The following is a 23,665-nucleotide window of genomic DNA, read 5'->3' on the forward strand; positions in this document are numbered from 1 at the left end:
AGTTTCAGGACTACAGCTGAAATCAAGTAAGTGTTTTCTCAAGCGAGATTCATGTTATGATGTTCAAATCCATATACCAGGTTTCGGATGCGTCAGGTGAACATAGTGGGTACCAGTCCTCCCAGTCAGCCCTCCAGAAAAATTCAGACCCTACCAGCTCCTCCCGACATGGCCCCTGCCAACGTCACCCTGCGCACCGCTAGTGAAACAAGCCTCTGGTTACGATGGATGGTAAGGAGAAATCTTTTTCTAAAATGCCAGTTTTTGTTAGTGATGTCACACTGTAAGAAAAACTTGATGAGTTGAAGGAAACAGGCCTGTTAGTCAGTCCAATCTCTCTCAATGTGAACACCATCTCCTTCCCCTCAGCCTTTGCCTGAATGGGAATATAATGGGAATGCAGAGCAGGTGGGCTACAGGGTTCAGTACTCCCGTGCAGGCTCACAGGGCCATCCACTCACCCATGTTATTACCGACCGTCTGGAGAGAGAGTTTACTATTGAGGACCTGGAGGAGTGGACAGAATATGAGGTCAGGGTCCAGGCTGTAAACGGCATTGGAGTGGGACCCTGGAGCCAACCGGTCAGAGGCAGGACACGGGAGTCTGGTGAGTTCCACGCTGTGGAAAAACGCTATTTTGTTTGGAAAAGTAATGCACAAACTTCATTAGATTAGTCAAATCTTCTTTTTTCTGTTAAAGGTCAAATTCCTAAATTGCCTCACACATATTTGTGTGAACATCAAACACATTTTCACAACCCAGAAATAAAAACACGCTGATTACTTCTGTGATACTGTATTTGCAGCATCTGTGCTGAATATCTTTATTATTAGTCATATTAGAGGTGTCAAACAAACACTTAACACTTTGCCATATGGTAAATCCATGAGCAGATTGTTTCCTGCTCAGATGCCCTGCTAGAGTATTTTTAATAGCCTCTTTAATATAAGCAAAGACACTGCTTTTCCATTCTTGCGTCTGCTTTCACGCTTTCACCAGGCATTGGACAGAAAGACATGGAAGGAGCTAAGAATGGAGTCTGAGGAAATTGAGAACACATGGACTTAAATGTGGAATTCCTGCGCTCTTTTTTTCCCCATACTCCAGCAAATTATTAGGAATCAGGCATGTTGTCCAAGGATGAGTGCCAAGGAGGAGAAGAGCCCTATTCTTGAGGGTTTTTTCCACCAAGCCAAAATAATAGAAGCTTCTGTGTGCATACGCAAACACAAATAATAAATCCTTCTCTATTTTAGATCCGTATGTACAGTAATTGCCCTCATACACAGCATATATGACAGACTTTTTGGAATATGTGGCAAACAGTAGACTATCCAGCCCTCTAATCTCTTTATTGTTCCCAGTTCCCTCCAGTGGTCCCACCAACGTCTCTGCCTTTGCAACTACTTCAAGCAGCATCCTGGTGCGCTGGTTTGAAGTCCCAGAGCCGGACAGGAATGGGCTCATTCTGGGCTACAAGGTCTATTTCTGCTTTTTATATTTGGCAGCTATACACCTTTTATTTACTGAGCTTTCCGAGGCATCTAATTAGTTTGGAAAAAACTTGAGCTTCTTTTAAGCTGTGAAATACACAGCATGGTTGCGGTTTTTGAGGCTATTTGTCCTACTTAATTTCCACATTCACTTTTCCCAACCTCTTTCTCCTGTCTCCTCACCGAGTCAGGTGGTTTATAAAGAAAAAGACTCGGACAGTCCAGTCCACTTCTGGACAGTAGAGGGGAATGCCACTCACAGTGTCCAGCTGACTGGTCTGGGGAAATATGTGCTCTATGAGATCCAAGTTCTGGCATTCACACGGATTGGAGATGGACGGCCGAGCTCTCCACCTATTCTTGAAAGGACCCTGGATGATGGTAGGAACACAGGATAGAGCAAGATTGAGCATTCCAATTATGTAAAAATAAATAGCAATTGATATTGTGCTGAATACTTTGGTAAGAGAATTAAGAAAAGGGAGGGGCTACTTATATGTTATGTCTAAAAAAACTTTAAATCTTTGTGTGGTCTTCACAGTCCCAGGACCTCCAGTGGGTATCCTGTTCCCTGAAGTCCGGACCACCTCAGTCCGCCTTATTTGGCAGTCCCCTGCCCAGCCGAATGGCATTATACTTGGTTAGTACATACAAAATGTTTTTTATTAAGATTTGGCCCCTAATTCTACTCTAGAAATCAATGGCAACAGTTTTTGCTCCCAATTATTGTAAACATACTTTTGCAAACTTTGATTTGGGTTTTTTTCCCCAACTAAGTGGATTAGACCGTATTCGTTGGGGGAAATCAAGTCTTGTTATTTTCCGGTTTGCAATAAAGGGACTGGGATTCTCTTGTTGGCTTACTGGGGATTTCCTTGTGAGTATTCATTCCATTAAACATCTGTTGGATAATTTAGTTTAAACTGTCCAGTGTGACAGACCTACAAAGTAGCATAGAGGAGCAGATGCTAATGAAATCCTGTCAGAAGGAACACAGCTGTCTGCAGCGCAGCTTGATTTCCCTTTTATTAACAGTATAAACAACTGTTTCTTCAGATACCACTGAAATACATGTTTCATTCTAACCCAGAGCATCTTTGACAGCTTTATTAAGACCATTTGTCTCTTCTCCAGCTTACCAGATCACGTACCACCTCAACTCTACCAATAGCAACACAGCCACAGTGGATGTGCTGAACCCTAGCGCCCGCCAGTACATGGTGACTAACCTCAAGCCAGAAACTGTCTATGTGTTTCGCATCACGGCACAGACAAGGAAAGGCTGGGGTGAGGCGGCCGAGGCGCTCGTGGTTACCACGGAGAAAAGAGGTAACTCGATGTGGATTTTAATACTGACATATTCGAGCGCTGGATATGTGGGGGAGTCATAAAAACAACAATTTAATTGAGAATATGAATAAAATGTTTCATCTGATGCTGATGAAGTGGTGTTTGGAAGCGTAGTAGCAACATAATTTGTATTTCTCTAACAATGCAGGAAATATAGTAACAGTTGTATAAATGGTGCTGAGACCTGAGAACAGACACATGTGTATGATCTCCGTAATGGCATAACATGCAGAGAGCTGCACTAAGCCTTCGTTGCACTTAGTTCATTTCCAGTCAACAGTTCAGCGAGCAGATGTGTTTTCTAGAGGAGTGTCTGTGCCCTGTGGGTATTTATTGAAGCACTCTGATGTCATTGTGAGAATGCATCAGTCCATCTGCTTCCCTCAAGGCATGTTGTGGATCGTGTACTATGCTACTTTAGTTTCTCAGCTACTTTTCATTCCAGCACCAGAATCACACTTTCTTCTTTCTTGTCAGCTCTACATAGCTCATGCAAATATGAGTAAATGGAAAACAAGAAGTATATTTTAAAAAAACTGTTTCTAATAGCTCCAATTTTTTCCCCCGCACATCTGCAACTTCTCCAAACACTCAGTTTGTCCCAATTCATGTGTCACATGCGCACACAGCAGTCGTCCTTGTATTCCGTTGCCCGTTTCTCTTTCCCTTACTTGCCTCTGTTTTTGCTCCAGCTCGTCCTCAGCCTACCAGCCGCCCCCTGGTTCCTCAAAAACACGTTCAGGCTCGCCAGGTGTTGCTTTCATGGGAGCCTGGTAGTGACGGCCTGTCCCCCGTGCGCTACTATACGGTCCAGCTAAGAGAGCTTCCTGAAAGCAACTGGACGGTCCACTCAGCATCTGTCAGCCACGAGGCCACAACCTACATAGTATCCAGGTAGAGTATCATCAAGTAACGACATCTGGTTACGTTAAGGTGTAAATTTTCACATTCCCTTTATTAGAACAAATGTGTTCTCACACTTCTTGCTGACGCTTCCTCTTTAATATTCCCCTACCTTTTGAATAGCTGGCATAAGAAATGTGTTCTTTTAAAGAATAATGTTTCCAGAGGATTGCAGTTTGGAATGTAAACGATGGAAATGCATTTGGCAAGTACAAATGTGAAACTGTATTTGCCATTAAGGTTCCAGTTTGGTTTAAAGTATGCCTAATAGTTTGCTTCTAAACCTCGCAGTGAGACTCTCTTTTTGATGTATGGAGTTTAAAAAGTTTGAAGTTTCAATGCTGCAGTTTGTGATAAAGATTGATGTGCTTTTCTGTGCTTTCATCCCTAAGGCTGAAACCCTTCACATCTTACCAGTTCAGAATAAAAGCCACCAATGACATAGGGGACAGCGAGTACAGTCAGGAAAGTGAAGCAATCACAACTCTACAGGATGGTAAGAGTAACACGATGAGCAAAAATCTTTATTCTCATCGTTTACAGCATAAAAATCTGATGACATGATGCATCGTTTACCTTGATCAGAAAGAAGTGGGTCTATTTTTGATTGCTGTTAACTAAGGTAAGACTAAAAGAGTCCAAGTTCAAGTCAAAACGTGCTTGTTTGGAGACAGGTTTCCTGTGACCAGCCAACTTGTGCAATCACCTTGCACTTAAACATGGCCCAGAGGTTGAGGGTGTTACATGCTTAACGTCTGGACAACCAATTGGTTACCACAACTGCTTGGCAACAAAGTGGTTTGGGACAACTTGGCTGCCGACTGCAAGTTATTCAAAAATAAACTTTTTTGAACATCTATTTTTGCTCTTGTGTGACTCATCCTTAAGCACAAACTTGGTATAAAGCTGGAAATGTCTTGTCTGGCTTGCTCTGTAGCTAATAAGAAGTGCCTCTAAAGCTTACTCGTATGTAATTTTTTGAATGTATGCATGTCATATTGATGTATGGCACATTTATGGTGTGTTGTGCAAGACACTTTCTTGGTGAATGTGGTCATTTTCATTTAGTGACACTCTCAAGCTGTCAGCCAGTGTGAACGCTAGTGTTCATTTTCACAAAACAAGCTATTCCTTTGTGACATCTTTTATATGTTAGTGTATAGTATCAAGTTGTTATTTAAAATGTAGGTTAAGTTTAAACACAAAAAGTCAGAGGTATGACTTTGATCTGTATCATAGTGAAAACAGTTTTATGTCTGCATCAATTTGCCTTTTGCTGTGATTTGGACATTACTGGCAAAGACAACAACAACTGCACCATCATGAGACAAAAGAGCAACTTTATAAAAGAAAACAAAAGTTTGCCCAGTGGTGCTTATCCAAATCAAGAAACTCTGCTGATCTTTCCCTCAGCTATTTCTGACTCATCAATGGTTCTTCTGTTGTGGCTGTTGTGTATTTATGCTCCATGAATGCCACTGCACATGGATAGGTTAAGCATCTTGAATTGTGCAGATTTTCAGGTCAATTTAGCTCATTTATTTCACTTTTATTACCCCAGTGCCTGACGAAGCGCCCTCGATTCTCTCTGTCACGCCATACACAACAACGTCAGTGCTGATCCGCTGGCAGGTAAGAACAAACAAAACAACTTTATATATATGTTTTCAAACTTCGTGATCTGTTCGAGTGTGGGAAAGTGGCTTCTAAGAGAGCTTGATAGCAAACAGCAAGGCCTATACTTACAGTATAGACTGATAAACACACTGCCACACTGTCTGCGTAATAAAAAGCACCCTCACCCGCATTCCCACCTGAATTAACAGGTCATAAAAAGAAAAACAGGAGGCTCTGAGACACAATTTTAGTTTTATGGAGAACACTTGTAGACTTTATGAGGATCGAGAGTTGCTTGTGCTTTTTTTCTTTCTTCTGTGGGTTTGTTCCTCTCATTGTTTAATCAAAGGGGATTTTTCTTCAGCTTGGTGTGACATGGCATGATTTTGTTTTTTCTGTCTGTGTATAACAGTTACTCTAAATCTTCTTAGTTGATGGTAAGTTAATGACAAATGTCAGTAATAACTGGGGGGGGTTTTGGCGGTTTTTTAGCAGTGAAGAAAAAAACTTGTTAAAAGGAGTTGGATCACTTGGATCGCATGTAGTCTTCCAGGCTATCTGTAGGTATCAGATGTACAGTGATGTGCTACATTAGACTAACAGTAAGTCTGCATTTTTCTCCTCAGCCCCCCTCAGAAGAGAAGATAAATGGTATCTTACTGGGCTTTCGCATTCGATACCGCGAGCTGCTGTACGACCGTCTCCGCAGTTATATTCACACAGTCAACAGTGCATCCACCTGGGCTGAGCTCTCTGGTGAGAAATAACTGCTACCAACAAAATACATTTTATTATGCCACCACCTACACTATAGGATCCTAAGAAAAATGAATTGTGTACTATAACAAGTGGTATATTGCATTAACTGGAACTCTCCGGTGTGCGATTTGAAATGTGACATTATGAATTTAAAGACCATAAAGAAATAACCGAGGTTAGAAATTACACATCAAGAAATACAGTCCTGCGCTTTACTTCAGTAACACATAATTATAAGTCTCTGTTATGGTTGATTATTCACATGCTGTCTTTATGCGTCAGCAGCCCCTTTTCCATTAGAGGAAAATTCTCACAAAGGCCTATACTGTTGCCAAGATTTCCCCACTGGTCTTGACACTTCACAGCAAAACATTTCATCTTGTGATCAGTGGTTATCAGCTGCAGGCTATTATTAGGTTTACTCTGGAGCCCTCTCTCTTTCTGCTGCTTTGTGAAACTTGGCCTATAATTTTCCTCTTGTTGACTCACTCTGTTGCTCATTCAGAGCTATGATCACCATCATTGGGTTGTTTTTTCTTATAATAATGTTGCTGCCCTCATTAACAGCAGCAAATTTTTGACTTTGAACCCTACTACCTTTGTCTCTCCACTTAACAGCTCTTATTTTGACTTTTTTTTTTATCCCTTTTTTTTTGTGCAGCTCCCTACAGCCTCCGAAATCTGAGTGATTCAACGCTCACCCAGTATGAGTTAGACAGTAAGTTTCGTTATCTCTCTGCCTCTCGAAAGCACACATATAAACACAATAATTCAATCTGCAAACAAATTAGGTTGAAAAAACAAAACCAAAACTATTTTCCTTTTGAATCTCAATTTTTTTCTCAAGTGCCCGGCTTCCTAGAATAGAGAACTCAGAGTGTTAAGCAAATTAACACAACATTTGGCTGCTTATAATCACATTGCTCGGTACAAACACTTCTACTGAGGCCAGTGGAGCGCTTTGTACATAGAAATTCTTGAACACTGAATACACAAGCGTGCCTGGTCCAGCATGCTCTTTGGTTTGCACATGTCAGCTTATTTGGATGAGCACTGCAAAAGCAGATGGTCACATATTTCTCCTGTACCCCCACAATGCACAATTCGACAGACTCATAATTACAGTGTCACTCTGTGAATTTGTAATTGAAATAGAAATGTCTTCCGAGGGCAGCAGTGTAAAATTCCGTGTAGTGTTGTTGTGTGGGTGGGTGTGAAACCATTCAGGGATCATATCCTATTTATTCCGTTTTCTACTTCAACTAATTGTTTGGAGCACCAGGAGGGGGGGGTGTAGGGATGCAGACATGGATCCCCAGGAGGTCAGCAGACCTCTTTACAGTTAACTGCAGAGCAATGGTGACTTTCATAAATGGGAAGATATTCCCATGTAGGGATTTTGCATACATGTCACAGATTGGTGTTTGATATAATTCCTAACCTTATATTCCAAACTGTTTACTTCTACTGCAGAGCTAAGTAAACACAAGCGTTATGAGATACGCATGAGTGTGTACAACGCCGTGGGTGAGGGGCCAACCAGCCCTCCACAGGAGGTGTTTGTTGGAGAAGCAGGTATGCACACTTCCTCTTATGGGCAAATAGATTTTGGGGGGTCATTTATCTTTCTTAAATGCCAAGTCTGTTCAGTTTTAACTGAATAGTTTCTCCTTGAGGCTGTCATTTTCCTAGTAAACGCAATGAGCATAGTAATGAAAACAAATATTAAAATCGAAAAACGTCATCGTTAAATGCGATATATCTGAACGGCTGTCACAGTGCCGACGGCCCCGCCCCAGAATGTGGCTATTCAGTCCGCAACAGCCACCCAGCTGGATGTGACGTGGGACCCTCCACCTGTGGGTGCACAGAATGGAGACATCCAGGGATACAAGGTCAGAGTCTCTGCAAAGTGCCGCGTCTGGCACAGGCTCAACATGCCTTACTGGCTCACTTTTAGAGTGCAGCGTAACAATACAACAGTGTTCTGTTTTTATCATTAAATATTTACATTTTAGTGGTTCACATGAGATTACATCCATCTGTTGTTAATCACTATTAAATTGATAATTTTACACTTTTAGCGAACAGCGTTTTCCAGAGGGGGTTTCAGTAAAAGGTTCCGTCTGCTGCTCAAGAAAACATTTGCAGGGAATAAAATATAATTGTGTATTTCCCATAGGGGAGTTTGAAATGGGACTGAGTTTCATAGAAGCAGAAATTGCTGCATTCCCTGAACAGTATCTGTAGATATTTATTTATGTCTGTGCTATTCCATGTAGATTTACTTTTGGGAATTCCAGCGTAAGAACGAGACTGAGCGGATGCGGACTCTGTTTATGCCTGAAGGAGGGGTGAAGCTGAAGAATTTGACTGGTTACACCACCTATATGATCAGTGTGGCTCCATTCAACGCCGCTGGGGATGGACCCCGAAGCCCACCAACGAGGGGACGCACTCAGCAAGCAGGTAAATGTGACAATTAGACGCCAGACGTGGCTATACAAAATCGTTTATCAGTATGAAAGAGCACAACAGTCGGGATCAAGCAGTGTAGTAAAACAAATATTTCTGTATATAACGCACGCACACATGATGGAGATGTTTTCTAAAAGAAAAGACAAGCTTAAGACAAATGTGGTAACATCGTGACAAGACTAAAGCAGATAAATTAGAGCGTGTACAGCCGTGTTTATTCATTTGTCATATTTATGTGCTGGTGGCAGCACCGATGTTAGTTTAGAGAACCCTGAGAGTTTTCTCAAAGTGGATGAGTCAGCCATGGGGAAAGAATTTGATTTGACGATGATGCTAATCGTTGTTGTCAGCAGCATGCCAAACGATGTTAGCGGAGCCACACACGGAGCATAAGTTTCTAATCAGCTAACCCATTCTAAACTTACTTGCTGAATTTCATCTTTTGTCTGATGCTATGAAAATTTTGTCAGCGAGCTTTGAGTCTCCAGGCATGCTTTATCAAAAAGGACCCCGTGCGTTGCCCCCTTTCTTTGTTCTTCTTCTTCTTTCTGTGACTCGTGGGACTTTCTACCTCCGTGCCCATCTGCAAATGTGTCAAAACAATATTTATCTTCCAAAAAGCCATTTTTGATGCGTTTTACTACTGTGTCCCAGACTAGTAAAAAGGGGGAAAAGGAAGGTGTGCACAGATCCTCTGTTTTCCCCAGTGCTTGCTGTTTTGAGAGGAGGAAACAGATGACAAGCTGGGAAGGGGGTGGCATGCATTAGGAGGATAGTTATCCCTTTTTATTTTTTTAAACAAAGAGGCTTTGTCTATTGCAAGCGTCTCACCCCCTGCTCAAGAAGCTTAAAGGCAGCAGAGGAAAATGTGTTTCTCAGCACAGTGGTTTCAAGAGTTCAGCCTGTTATAATGGGGTCTCGAGGCAAAGAGTGTTCATTGTGATTATGAATTGCTCTGCCCAAGGTCAAACAAGTATACGTAAGCAATGCAGAACCTTTAAATCTGTATGTAGTTTAACAAAAAGTTTTTTTTATATAATCAGTGGAGTTCTGCTCATGCGCGGAGACTCAGACTTGCAGCAGTGGTTCTGGACCTCCAGAAAAGTTCTACTATAGAAACAATAAACAGCACCAGTGGAGAATTGTGATATTTCCACGTTTATCTATATTTTGTTGTTAGCCTCAAGAATTCCCTTAACAAGGCTTTTTGTTCAGATGAGAAAACGGAATTAGAGATGTATGCCTCTGTTTGAGGCCTTTGATGTAACCATGGGAAGGACCACTGTATTGATCAGACAGAAGAAATATATGTCATGACATTAAAATGGCTCGTGCAAAAATTTACTTGGTATTTCATGAGAGAAGTTCAACTGAAGGCTAGTGAAGCAAGGGTTGTTTTTTTGTTCAATCCACTCATCTGGTTGTTTTTTATTATTTGACAGAGTCATTCTACAAAAATTTTAGATGTTTTTGACATCTGTATGTTTCAGCTCCCAGTGCTCCCAGCTTCATTCACTTCAGTGAACTGACCACAACCTCCGTCAATGTGTCCTGGGGCGAGCCCACCTTCCCTAACGGCATCATTGAGGGCTACCGTCTGGTCTATGAACCCTCCACACCTGTAGATGGTAACAAATTCTTAACAATGTCAGTTTTCTCTGCACTAAATGGCTGCTGGCTATAAAAGCTTAATGCACACTACAAGATCTGAAGTTTTAGAGTCAACGCTTTTGCGTGTCAGTCGACCTTCTTGCAATCTTGTGATGTGCATTTCTTGAGCTACGCTAACCATTACATAAACAGCTCATTATTCATTGCAACCTTATACATATCTACTACTATCATCTTAAATAATACACTGCTTCGGTGCCAAAATGCAAACATGTTTCTAATTCCATTACTTTCTGTGTGCATTTGCGTATGTTGGGTGTGCTTGCACATTGCCTGGCCTGTGTAAGACCTGCTTTAAATGTGGTGTGTTTGTCTAGAGTCTTCAGTGGCCTGTGCCGACTGTCTCCACTCCCCCTCCCCCCCAGGCGTCAGTAAGACAGTGACGGTGGATGTGAAGGGGACCGGCCCTGTGTGGTTGAAGATCAGAGACCTGGCAGATGGCGTCACGTACAACTTCCGCATCCGGGCCAAGACCTTCATCTACGGGCCTGAGGTGGAAGCAAATATCACCACAGGACCAGGGGAAGGTAGTTGCAGTGATGTTTTGGAAAGCTGACATTTTGTCACTAGCCCTTTAAACACTTATTACTATGTTATTCTTTCTCAGGTGCCCCAGGACCCCCTGGAGAGCCATTTATTACGCGCTACAGTTCGGGCCTCACCATTCACTGGACCCCTGGAGACCCAGGACGTTCTCCCATAACACGCTATGTAATTGAGGCCAGACCCTCAGGTAGGGGATTTAGTACAGTGGTTTTGAAAGTGGGGTCTTGGGGAATCAGAGGGGTCAGCCATCCATAGCCAAGGGGACTGTAAAATACATTTTGCTGTAATCTTAGAAATTAATATCTAAATATTAAGAATAAATATCCAATCTATATCCCAATTTGATATGGTTGTGAGACATGAGATTCCATCTAAGAGTGCAAATAGAAGCAAGCATGTTTTTGAAAGACGTTTGGAGACTCCATGCTCTACAGGATCGCCCCATCACTGGCCTTATGTTACCTTCTGTGAGATTTTGATTAAGGAAAGTGGTGTAAAGTGTCAACATCTGCTGCCCTGGAGTCAGTGTCCCTGGCATTTTAATGGGTTATTGATTCAGGCGCTACATTCAAGACAATTGGCATCCTGTTTCAACTGTGATTGACAAGTCCTGGCATGGCAATGAGGGTGATGGATGGTAGGTGACTCACAGGCAGAGATGTGTTTCACTGCTCCTGAGTGAGAATCGGAAAGGCTATCTAGTCCTACATTTTAAAGGTTTCAAGGACTGATAGGTATTTTATGGCAGTATAGATTAAATGGAGGGGGGGGGGGTCCCATATCCCATATCCCCCTTATCCATATGCCGGTGGTGAAAAGTTTCTAACTTGAAAAGTTATTTTTGCCTTTAGATCAAATTACGCTGTTTTTTTAAAAAATGTTTGTCAAAGTTCAGCAACATAAAAAATTTATATCCATACTTGGTTATATTTGTGTACCCTATCAAGGAGTCATAGCTACACATTTATTTACAAGCAGCAGGGTGTAATAAATGATCTCTGGCATGATTTCCATAGCAAGCAGCAAGACATCTAACGCTGCTTCATTTGAAATATGGCTGCTCCGCTATTTATGTTGTAGAATTTGTTGGTTGTAAATTTTTACGAGAGCAGTGAAATTGATGGATTGTGTAATATTTTTAAGAATTATCAATTACCCTCGGAGCTGCCAGCCAGGCCGGAGCCTTGTATCAAACAAACAAACAGCCTGTTAACAATGACATATTGACACTGTTTAAATATTTTTTGCTTGCTTAACGAATATCGTCAGCCTCCTCCGACCCAATTTTTCCATTAAAATTCCATTACAGATGAGGGTTTGTGGGATATCTTAATCAAGGACATCTCCAAGGATGCAACATCGCACACATTTAACATGGACATCCTGAAACAAGGTGTCAGTTATGACTTTCGGGTCATTGGAGTGAACGACTACGGCTATGGCTCTCCGAGTCTACCTTCTCCCTCCATATCTGGTGAGCTTTCTTGTAATTGTTAATAGAATTGAATGAACTGAATTACATTAACTTTCGGGGTTAATTAAATCCCCTTAGGTCATTCAGACTTCACAGGAATGTGGCTACATGTTTTTAACAAGCATGAATTTCAATTTTCTGGGTTTTTTTTCTTATCTAGCCCAAAAAGTGGCTCCTTTCTATGAGGAATGGTGGTTCCTGGTCGTGGTGGCTCTAGTGGGACTCATCTTCATTCTGCTGCTAGTTTTCATCCTCATTATCAGAGGACAGAGCAAGAAGTATGCAAAAAAGTCTGAATCAGGTAAGTACACACAGTTGTGCAGCTAAGTGGAACATTTAACTATCATGGAAGCTTGTATTTCGCTTCCAGCCTGGTGGCATGGAGGGAATCTGATAACTTGCCTTTTTTAAATAAAACAGTAAAACTTATTACAGGGATTTTATTATTATTTTATTACTTTTGAAATACTGAGCAGAGAAATTGAGTTAACTTTGTTTTGTAGGGGGGTGAATTCTGCTTTTGAATGAATCAGGTCACTGACTGGGTTGCAGGGGAATAAAAAGCAGAGAAAGAGAGAAAGGAAGCAGGAACGGGGGGCATACTTGTCCATTCAGAGCAGCTCTGACATCAGCGGGTATTTCCCTCAGCTCAGCACTTTTGCCAGGGCTGTTTAACTGCCAGGCAGGGGAGGGGTGGGGTCCCTGTGGGTCACTGCCCATCTTTCTGACTGATGGAGAGAAAACAAGAGGTTCCTTCTCATTCCAGCACAAAGACACTCTCAAAGCCTCCATATCCTCCTCTAGGAATCTGGCCCAGGCCACTGGACCGACCGAATGCTATTTCTTTTTCTCTGTGTTGGCATAACCACCAACTGACCTTTAGTACCCTCGAGCAACCATGCAGGTCCTGGCCTGGCTGTGGCCACCTGTAGGATGACTGAAAGTGTTTCTAACCTATAACATGGTGAGAAATAGTCTCGAAAAATTAATCTTATATAGAAACCATCCTGTTCATATTGTTTAATATAGTAAAATCATGACACTTAAAGTCAAAGTTAAACATTTATGTCAATTGTGAGTTTAGCCCAGTCATTGGTTATAGATTATGAATGTGCTTCTTTATATACAGAATTAACAATAATGCTGCGGCTGACCTAAATTTATAGTATTGGTAAATACCAAAATCTTTTTAATGCTTTTTTTAACAGTTAAACCATCATTATCTGCAAGGTCTTTAACTAAAATGATATTTAATTTAATGCGAAAATATAATTATTGTTGTTATCCATGAATTTTCAAGTGTAATGTTTTACAACAGAGCTGGAAATATAGTAAAGCACATTATTAATTTTTGATTCAGATGCCAAATTGCATTTTTTTTACTTGCATTCCTGAACAGAAAAATTTTTTTTGGTTTTTGAATCTTATGCTTGATTAATTTCTGACTTATTGGAGAGGTGCAGAGCCTGGCGCTCAAGTTTAGGTATAAAAACATACAATTTTTGACAGATGTCTAAAATATTTGTTTCTCTGTTTTTATGATAGGTGGTTTAATAAATATGTTAAGCCCTGTCTATGTAATTTATACTAAATTTGTGTTGCTATATTCTAAGGGAATTTCCACTGACATGCCCTGCAAACCTGCCGAATTTCTCATTTTCATTCACATGTTTTTTGGACACTTGAAAATCTACATCGCTTGACTTGACGCTTATTAGGAAAAAGTTTACTTTACTGTTGAGGATTAGTTTGTAAGAATTATTACAGCTCTTGGAGCTTTCTGTTTAATAAAAAGCTAGAGTCTAAAATGGTTGGAATACCTAACAAAGACTGGAAACAGGGAATCAGCTAGCTGTATGAGGGAAAACACAATCCAACAACTAGCACTTCTGAACCTCACTAATTAACATCCCAAGCTAGCTAATCCCAGGGTATCTAAGTTAATCAGCTCTTGGCTCCAGTTACATATTTTGTTTTATTGATCTTTTCTTCTTACGCTTGGCTAGAAAGTGAAGAAGTGTATTTTTTTACAAATTGTGAGTTATTGCTGCAAGTCATAAATATGAATACTACTACAGTGGGGGAAATAATTATCTGATCCTTGCTGAATTTGTATGTTTGCTCACTTACAAAGAAATGGACGATCTCTATTTCTTTGTTTGATTTTAATGGAGTGACAAAAACCCATAAAAAAACATATCATAAAAATTATACATTGATTTAGATGTATGTGTGAAATCAGTATTTGGTTATCAAGGAAAACACAACTTGGTGGAGAAACCCAAGCAGTAAGTAAGATATCTTTTTTGGAGATGGTCACTGGGTTTGAACACGTTTCAGGAGGGACTTTGGCCTACTTCGCTATACTCAAACTCTCTAAATCCCGTCGTTTTCTTGGCTGCTACTTGGCTTCAGCAACAGATTTTCAAGAGGATTGAGATCTGGAGACTGTTCCTCTGTTTGGTCTTGGCCATGGTGGTGGAGAGGTTGGAAGGGAAGAAAATATTCTCTGGACAGGCGTGCTTTACACACATAACAAGTTGAGATCAGTATCTATAATTGATTGATTGATTATAATCTGTGTGCCACATGAGCACACAGGCAGTTTGTCCCCTAGGGATCATATACTTAATTCACTCAATCACAAATCAGTTTATAACTGTTATGTAGAGTTTTTTCTGGATTTCTGGCTGATATTCTGTTTCTCGCTAAAATTAGAGACTGTATGTTTCTTTGTAAGTGAACAAACTTACAAATTCAGTAGGGAATCAAATAATAGCTCCCCCCGCTGTATTTACTTCAACAATTTGAACCTTTAAAATAAACACAATGACATCTGACGGCATGACTGATGAAGTAAAAGCCTATGTAATAAAAAGTGTAGACAGCTTTGGGAATAAAATGTTATTTCAGTATTGAGAATTTAAAGGGGAAAAAAAGATCACGTAGTTCCATCAGTTTTCCCAGACACTAACCTGCCTGTCCATCTGGCCTGTGGTCACACAGTGTCTCTGTACGTGTGTCCAGGTAACAACTCCAACTGTAATGCTCTCACCCACGGAGATATGGTCAGCCTGGATGAAGGACGTTTCCCAGCTCTGGAACTTAACAATCGACGGCTGTCTGTAAAAAACTCTTTCTGCCGGAAGAACGGCGTCTACACCAGGTGAGTGAGCAACACATTTCCAAGAAAATTCATGTTCCGATAATATTTAAAAGAAAAGCTTAATTTAATGTCCAAATGAAACAGCCATACGGTAAAAATAATTGGGTAATCTGTGGAAGCTATACCTCATGCCTGAAAACACTTTCAGCTCTGTTGAAAAAAAAAATACTCTTTACAACTCAAATGCACTTCTTCCGCTATCTAAAAGCAGCATATAAAGAGACTCACTGCAGCCTCTCTTAATGAGCTTCTGTATTTCTGTGAATTCCCAGCAATACTGATCTTGAGGCCATGGCCTTGTTTTAAAAACCAATCACTGTGACTGACACCTGTGCTGAGAATACTGCATGAACTAAGTCATAAGTCCAGGTTTAGATGTGACTGCACACTTTGTGTTAGCTCATCAAAACCTGTTTATTCTGCATATAAGATGTGGATTTATAGACAGCTGCTTTCATGTTGTTTTTGGACAGACTGTCAGTTATGTCATGTGGATATTACTATCCTTTGAGTGAAAAGAATGCAAATGAGACAAATGCATTCTCTGACTGTTTCTATATACCAGTAAGTAACAGTAAGCTGGAGAAATATGTTTGGTTGTGTCTTTCTATGAGTATATGTGTGTGTGTAACCTTGAGGACAGATCAAAGCAGGCACAGGTCTTTGAGATGCTTCCAGGCAGCTTCCTACTACTGTGTCTCTGACTTGAAGGGGGAGGCTCAGAGGGAAAGAATGCACAGATGTACAGTCAGCATTCTTTGAACTCAGCCCATAGCGAAGGAAACCAAATCCCAACACCTGAGTCTCCGATTATAGATTAATGCCACATCTTGATCTCTGGTCTCTGAATACCAAAGACAGGATGAAGTTCTTTTGCGTTATACCAGGATCAGAAATCAAACACGTTCCTAATCCTCCTGTATTCATTTTAATTCAGAACTGTGTCAGACAGCAAATGCCATTTGAAGCTGATCCTCACAGAGATTTTCTCTATGTGGAGATTATTTGTTCAGAGTTTAATACAAGGGCCAATATGTCTGGTGGAGAATCTCAACGCACAGGGATTTCAGTACCGTTGGACACCGATGACTTAATCTGCCCCGCTTAAACTTTAAGTGTACCTTTTTCCTGTAAGGAGATCAAAATAGATAAACACATCAATCTGGTAAAATATAAAGAATTTAGATAAAGTGTGGTCTCATAAACATATATATATATATATGGCAGTAGTAATGAGTGCACACTAATAGCACATAAACGGCATGCTATCAAACCAAAGAACTCTAAATACGTCTCAGGTTTGGCATTCAAATTCTTCTATGATCAAGAGGGAAGGATTAAGAGTGCAATCCCTTCTTGGCTTTGTAGTAGCGTCTTTTTGTTTTTTGAAACCAACTTTGACACTGGTTGTGGGTTTAAAGAGGTCTCGGCGAGGTAATTCAGTGTAGATTAACATGGTTTTAAACACTCTTGAGTGACAAAGCTTCCGAACACTTCAGACATGTTAATGAGTCCCTTCAGGCGATTGTAGCAAGAGAGCCTGGTAATGAGTAAAGACCAGGGGGCAGATTTGATTTCACCCTCTGGTTCTCATTCCTTACCTGACGTGCTGCTGACTGAATTTTGCTGTGAGAGGATTAAGTGGACCCTTCTCCGTCCAAATGAGAGCGCTGATAAATAATTTACGCCTCATTCAACAGTGTATGCGAGTCAAGGAGAAGGGGGTGAAAGTGGGCTGAGATTCCTCAGTGTTTTAAAACGGGCAGTTTATCATAATATCCCAGTAGGCTCGCAATAGCTGTTCTTCACTTTGGCTCGATTCTTTGTTTGGCTGTGTTAGGAGGGGGCTTGCTAAGAGGACTACAGAGGAATGCAAGTTGCTGAAGGTTACTTTGTGGAGTCCTTCTGGGGATAAGTGCAGATAAAAATTCAGACCTGTGATTATGGAAAAATTATACTCCTGGGGGAAATTTCCTCTGTCATTAACTTAAAAATCCAGTAACATTTACACTGATGCAAAGCTTTGTTGTTAAACGGATCACTAAAGGATGCTGGAGAATTGGGGAAAAAAGATAGCTTGTTATTGCATTATTTATACTTCTGTATTGGTGATACTCAGTTAAATTTTTTTTATATAAGATATAAAAGAACGCATAAAAAACACAACAACATACTAAGAGGGGTAGTAGAAGTAGGTCGATTGCATTTACATTAATAGGTAAAAACAGTAGACATGCTGTGTACAAATGTAGCGACCCTCCTCCAAGGGCACTCCTCCAATACTCAAATGTATATAAATGAATATACATGTGCATAGAAAAAAAGAAGAAGAAAAGAATTATTCAATATGGCAGCCCTGGCAGAGTCCAACTCCCACCAGGAATGGGTCTTGCTGCAGTTGCACAAGGACTGGATGATCTGTACAACTGCACCAGTGGGCCAGTCGCCCCATCCTCCTGAAGCACCTCCTACAGGATGTCCCAGGAGACATGGTCAAATCCCTTCTCCAGGTCCACAAAACACATGCAGACTGTTTGGGCAAACCTCCCCTCAAATTACCTCAAGAGGGTAAATATCAAGAGGATAAATAACTGATCCAATTCCTTTAGCCAGATTCACCAGCTTAGGATCAAACTGCAGGGACCTCTGCCCTTTACTGCTGCCTGATCCACAAGCTTAATAAACTAATTGAAACTCAAGGGAAAAACAAGGGCGAGAGAGTACGTTTTCACTTGGGATTTGAAGACTGTTCGTGAGGTAGATGATGTAAATTTAGGAGGGAGGCGGAAATGTGACTGGTTTGATCTTTGAGTCAAATTTAAGAAAGGAATAAAAGATGACACCAAGATTGTCAATCTAAGATTCTCAGTCATGTAGAAAGAGCACACGAATTAGAAAAACTTGAGCTCATTGTATAGGAGCACTCCATTGTACATGTTTCAATTTTCTAAAGTTAAGTGAATTAACTTTAGTTTAACTCTCAGAGTGTAATTGAGTTAGAGCTTGCTTTGTGATTTCCCAGTGGAGTTTTCCATTTCGTCCACACTGCACTCAAAGTACCAGCCCTGTGAAAACTGCTGGAATTTACCCGCATTTTTGAAATGCTCTCCAAATATATTTATATGGAAAATGCTTATGCAAATGCACTTTCAATGTGTGGAGCGGCTGTGTGTGCACTCCAGCAGCTCCACTGGCAGCGACTGCCGGCCGACGCTGTGGCCTGGAAAGTCAACAGGAGTCAGTATGTCCAAGTAGTCTCCGCCAAACCAGCACCAATCAGCAGAAACAGATGGGTGTTTATTTAGGAGGACTAGGAACAGTGGAAAATGTGGAGGAGATTAGGAACCAAGAGCTTTTTTATTACTCTCATATTTACTGAAAACACCCCTGACAGAAGCGCACCATTTTAGGGAATGCTTTTTTCCAACTATTTCACGTTTTTCCCATTCCATCTTTCTTTCAGTTTTCAGGTTCATTGAACACCTTGTCCCTATCCTCCCTTCCCCCACACTTTAATGATCCTCCCTTTCCTCGGCCACCTCTCTTTAAGCTTCTATCTGAATTCCAAATGTGATAACCTAAGTATGCGCACTGACACATTAATCCATGCCATCATTTTGTGTAGTGTGCAATAACATTTACCCGAGCAAAGCCTGAGGCTGCAATTTGTTTGATGACCCCTTGAGTTCAGTTTATAATTTAGTCACAAGAGCCTAGTGGTTTGACATTCCACAGCCCACAGTGAGGACTGAATCAAGGAAATTATTCACTGCAGAAGAGACAGGCTGTAAGCAGCCATCTCATGAGTGTCCCATGATTCTCATCTAGTTGCCCTCCTACACACACTGAAAGAGAGAACACATGTGAGCTTGACAGGAAGCCCTAACTGTAGTGTCTCAGACGTTAGAGAGAACATCTAGAGTCACGGCATTTGCTTGTTTATCAAAAACTGTATTGACTACAATTTCTAATTTTAAAGGAACAAATCTATACAAAGAATAAGTAATAAGACAGTTAACCCAGGTTTTAATAGACTGGGAGTATTCTTTAAGTTTCTTTTTACTATTTATTGGAATAGAGCAGCAGAGAGATGACATGAAAGCTGGAAGAAAACAGTCTTGTGGTCGATTTGAAACTGGGCCTCTCCATTAGCCTGCTCAACCCAGTGAGATGTACTGGCATTTAAAATACAACCTGATTTATTCCAAAAGGTTTTGTTTTTGAAAAGCCAGGGTTTCTTTTGTTAAGCTTGACAACCAGTTTGAATCAAACTAATTGTGTGCATTTACTCTTTGATCAGGTCTCCTCCCAGGCCCAGCCCAGGCAGTCTTCACTATTCGGACGAGGATGTCAGCACCAAGTACAACGACTTGATCCCTGCAGAGAGCAGCAGCCTGACTGAAAAACCCTCGGAAATCTCAGACTCACAGGTGCAATAGCATTATATTGTTTTATACTGCATCTTCCCTAAGTAGTATTTCAGTCCTGTTTGTACCTGTGTACGTGTACCCACCGTCATCTCCTCAAATTCCTCAGGAATTCAGCTTTGCATTGTCAGCTGTTCTGTGGTTTTTTTGCCTGTTCATGCTGGTGTCCTTTCTGTGTCACCCATCTCAATGTGTTTGGCCTGCAGGGGTCATAAGATACAGCTACAGTAATGCACATGGCGAGATGAGAGATTAATGACTCTGCTTACTGGTGGCAAAGCAGTTTTTAGACCAGGCAGTAACCTGTGGAGAATGTCACTCTACAAACATCCACCTGAGATCTAGGTCACTGCACTCAGCCACAGCACTCATTATGTAAGGCAGCGAGAGGGCATGCACTCTGCAAAATTTATTTTCCAGCTAGCTACGTAGTAAAAATTGCCTCTCCAGACAGATAGTTTATCCAATATTCCTTTTCAGCAAGTCAGATCAGAGTTAGTTAAATTGATCTCTATGGAAAAAAAGAGCACTGTATTGGATCTTGATAGTTAAAACGCGATCATAATTTTGAGTTTGTTTGAAGTTTTAAAGTCTTCTGTTCGGACTGATAGATTATTAAAAACTGATGTCAGAATGTCTGACTTGTGGCCTTTGTGCTGAGCCAAACTGCTTTTACCCAGCGAGTGTGATCAATAAATTGTGCCCTTCTGTCTGTCTGCATCTGTCTTTCTATTGATCAGCGTGTGCCATCTTGGCTTTTGTCTGTTCTCATTCTCACGCTTTTAACCAAATTAAATTTCTTCTGTCTGGTCTTATGTGCGTATACACTATGCTGTTTCTGTTTTCGTTTATATCACATCCTCTCTGTGGTTTTTGTGATTCATCTTGCAATCTGCAGTCTGGTTTGGAGCCTTGCAAGATAAAAGCATCAGGGGAAAGTAGTCTGGAATTCCCTTGCTATCAGGCTTCCTTCAGTTTTTTTCTTTCACCTGGGAATTCTTTGCTCTCTGTATTTTCCCAAATTATCTTGGAAAATCTTTCAGATAAATAAGTCTGTAGTGTGAATTCCAAAAGCCAGAAATCTCTCCCCACCTCGCTTTATCGGGACCTAAGTCATGCTTCCAGATCAAATAGAAATCTCTCTACAATGAAGTGCTACAGACAGGACCTTTCACAGCACCATAACATCCCCTCAAATGAAGCATTTCAACATTTCAACGCCTGTCTGACATATCTACCATTCACACTTGTGTATTGTCAAGCATGGCCCTAATGCAGTTACTGCCCCCCTTGGATGACGATACTTGTCTGCTGCCACTCTGCACATTCGAGGGGTCGATGTTGGCTTTGATGGAGTGAAATGCACAGAGCCTTTCTGTTAGCCCAAGGCTCCCCTGCCATGCTCCTGACAGACCACCATATCAGCACCAGTGGTGCTCAAAAAATCTAGGAATGTTCTTTGAAGTTTTATTGAGCGGATAACTCATAGCTATCAGTATGACATTGTGCTGTCTGTCCTCCTTAATCCCCACGGCCTCCCCCAGCAGGTATAAGTTCACTATTGTGCTCCTCGTGAAGAGGGGATTTGGAGAAAGCCAACATTGACTTGGCAAGGCAACAGGGTCACCATTACTGTTCTGCTCCCCTGCAGGTAGAGACCTATTGACTTCCCTTTTTCCTTTAGAGTGTAGGTTTTCTCGCTTTCCAAGGTTGTCTCTGTGGCAATGTCTTTGTGTGTAATTTAAAGCCGAAACCAGTTAAAGGCAAATGACCTCATCTCTGAGTCATATTAAAGATTATGTTTATTCTGCAGAGTGGCATTCCAAGGGAGAGAGATGAAAATGTCGGCTTTCTCTCACATACTTTTTCTTTCAGACTTTGCCGCTCTCTTTCTCCATCCTAATACTCGCTGCCTCTGTGGTTACTGCAGCTTTTTTTTGGCTGAGACTCAACCGACAATATTATCTGTAATGTTTGGATTGTCACTAATGACAACACACTAATTTTGACCAGCCACGTTTAAAGTTTCATGTCATAACCCAGAATAAAGTTCAGTTGCGACCGCAAATAAATAAGAGTTGATATTAATAGCTTTTTGGCTTGTGTACAAAACAGAGGTTATTGGAAAGACGCAGACATTTATATTGGCTGGATGGGATGAAGCGCATGTAAAACGAGCATTAAACTGACATGCTTCCTTAAACTAGGCATCACTTCTAAAGGGAAAAATCTGAATAAATGCACATGCTTCCATTATGCATTTCATCTTTCTGGGGCAGCTCTAATGATCAATAAGATTTTAAATTTCTCTGAATATAATTGTTCTGATTAAGCAATATGAAATTTACTAGTTGGAGACTGGAACTACAAAGGAGGCTTAGCCTTGCCTTGATGGTGGCAGTATGCTACTTTGCTTTGATAAAGCTGGTATTTTAGCGCTAGCAAAAGTGTCCCATCTTCTCCTTTCCAATTTCCTGCACAGCTTTTGCTAAAAGCTCATAATGATATATGTGCTGTGAATGTGCAGGGATTTCAAGTCCCCTCCAGCCCCATATACACTGCCATTGTCTTTATCTCAAAGGACCCCTGCTGTGTTCACTTCATCAATAAGAGTGACTTAGACAGCATCCCCTTTCTCCCCCTCCTCTTTGCAATAATCCATAACAAGAGGACAAAGGGCCGACTGTTGGGGTATGCATCAATTTTGGGGGGGGATGGGGTTGGGACCTTGCTTACCAGAGAATTTATTTACAAAGTGCAGTAATTAATTCAAAGCGCTTTTAACATGACTGTAAGTCTATGTCATTTCTGGAGCAACACATCCAAATAAAAAGGGGAATAATTCAGACGGTGGCAAACACAGAGATGACAGCAAGCTCATTTTCAGCAAGCCGATGTCAAATCTCAAATAGATTGTCTGAACGCCTACATGGTTTGTTGATGATGACCAATTTATCTCCAAGAAACTGTAATTCTGACCCATGATTGATGCACATCTTTGTCATGTTTTTTCTCAATTTTATTTCCTCCTCTCCTTTGTTGTTTTCCCTCTTCTTTGCTAGCAACTGTAAACAGGATCACAAGGCAACTTTATTATGCCGATGATAAAATAAAGTACTGTCAAGAGGTTTCGCTAGTTAATTGGATAGATGTCTTAATCTCTTTCACCGCCTAATTTAACATCAAAATGATGAAAAAATGCTTAATAATTGACGCAGGCAGGCTGGTATGTGTCTGTCTTACACATATCCTTGCATAAATGAGACGGTTATTCCCTTGAGGCTGAGGTGCAATGCTGCATTTCATGCCTAAAGTCTGTTTCTGTCACACCATTCAGCTCTAGTAATTAGCTTGTAATGAGTTGAAATAAGGAGCTGTATCAAGGGCTGCGCGGCCCCAGAGGCAAATTGTTAAGCATCTTTACTTTAGGTTACTCAATTGCATCCGTGTGTTATTTCTGTTAAATATTGGTGATAAACCAAAAGCAAAGGCAGACAGATTGGAGCGCTGTACTTGTAAGCAGAACAATTTAACAGTCACAACATCTGTTGCACACACTCGAAAATTGTGTCGGAGCAGGCAGGAGGATGCAATTCCCTGTGTCAACACTTGGTCTACAGTCACGCTTTCCCGTTGCCACACACGGCTAGAGTGGTTTTTCATCTCTCAATGCTGGCTTAATTCTTTTAGAGTGAAGTAATGCCACTTGAAGTGCCTCAGTGTGTCTTGCTGGTCCACTGTGAATGGATGTTTTTGTGTTGCTGTGCTGCTAAATAGACT

At 41.0% G+C, this 23,665-nt stretch overlaps 1 protein-coding gene across 1 annotated transcript in view; it reads left to right on the forward strand.

Annotated features, from left to right (window-relative positions):
• sdk2b (sidekick cell adhesion molecule 2b) overlaps window positions 1–23,665 on the forward strand; it is a 302,311-nt gene that overhangs the window by 274,681 nt on the left and 3,965 nt on the right. Inside the window, exons 24-44 of the mRNA XM_085466738.1 lie at window positions 81–231; window positions 370–607; window positions 1,366–1,481; window positions 1,686–1,875; window positions 2,036–2,134; window positions 2,629–2,823; window positions 3,537–3,738; window positions 4,140–4,243; window positions 5,309–5,379; window positions 5,991–6,120; window positions 6,785–6,841; window positions 7,597–7,698; window positions 7,903–8,018; window positions 8,406–8,592; window positions 10,092–10,229; window positions 10,590–10,799; window positions 10,880–11,005; window positions 12,128–12,292; window positions 12,453–12,593; window positions 15,320–15,458; window positions 19,759–19,888. Of these exons, the coding sequence (XP_085322864.1) occupies window positions 81–231; window positions 370–607; window positions 1,366–1,481; window positions 1,686–1,875; window positions 2,036–2,134; window positions 2,629–2,823; window positions 3,537–3,738; window positions 4,140–4,243; window positions 5,309–5,379; window positions 5,991–6,120; window positions 6,785–6,841; window positions 7,597–7,698; window positions 7,903–8,018; window positions 8,406–8,592; window positions 10,092–10,229; window positions 10,590–10,799; window positions 10,880–11,005; window positions 12,128–12,292; window positions 12,453–12,593; window positions 15,320–15,458; window positions 19,759–19,888 (3,007 nt within the window). The remainder of the gene's footprint in view (window positions 1–80; window positions 232–369; window positions 608–1,365; window positions 1,482–1,685; window positions 1,876–2,035; window positions 2,135–2,628; window positions 2,824–3,536; window positions 3,739–4,139; window positions 4,244–5,308; window positions 5,380–5,990; window positions 6,121–6,784; window positions 6,842–7,596; window positions 7,699–7,902; window positions 8,019–8,405; window positions 8,593–10,091; window positions 10,230–10,589; window positions 10,800–10,879; window positions 11,006–12,127; window positions 12,293–12,452; window positions 12,594–15,319; window positions 15,459–19,758; window positions 19,889–23,665) is intronic.

The sequence above is a fragment of the Copadichromis virginalis genome, linkage group LG8, assembly GCF_057382275.1.
Source record: "Copadichromis virginalis isolate Kocher_CV1m ecotype Utaka linkage group LG8, C_Virginalis_male_GT1.1, whole genome shotgun sequence".
Lineage (NCBI taxonomy): Eukaryota > Metazoa > Chordata > Actinopteri > Cichliformes > Cichlidae > Copadichromis > Copadichromis virginalis.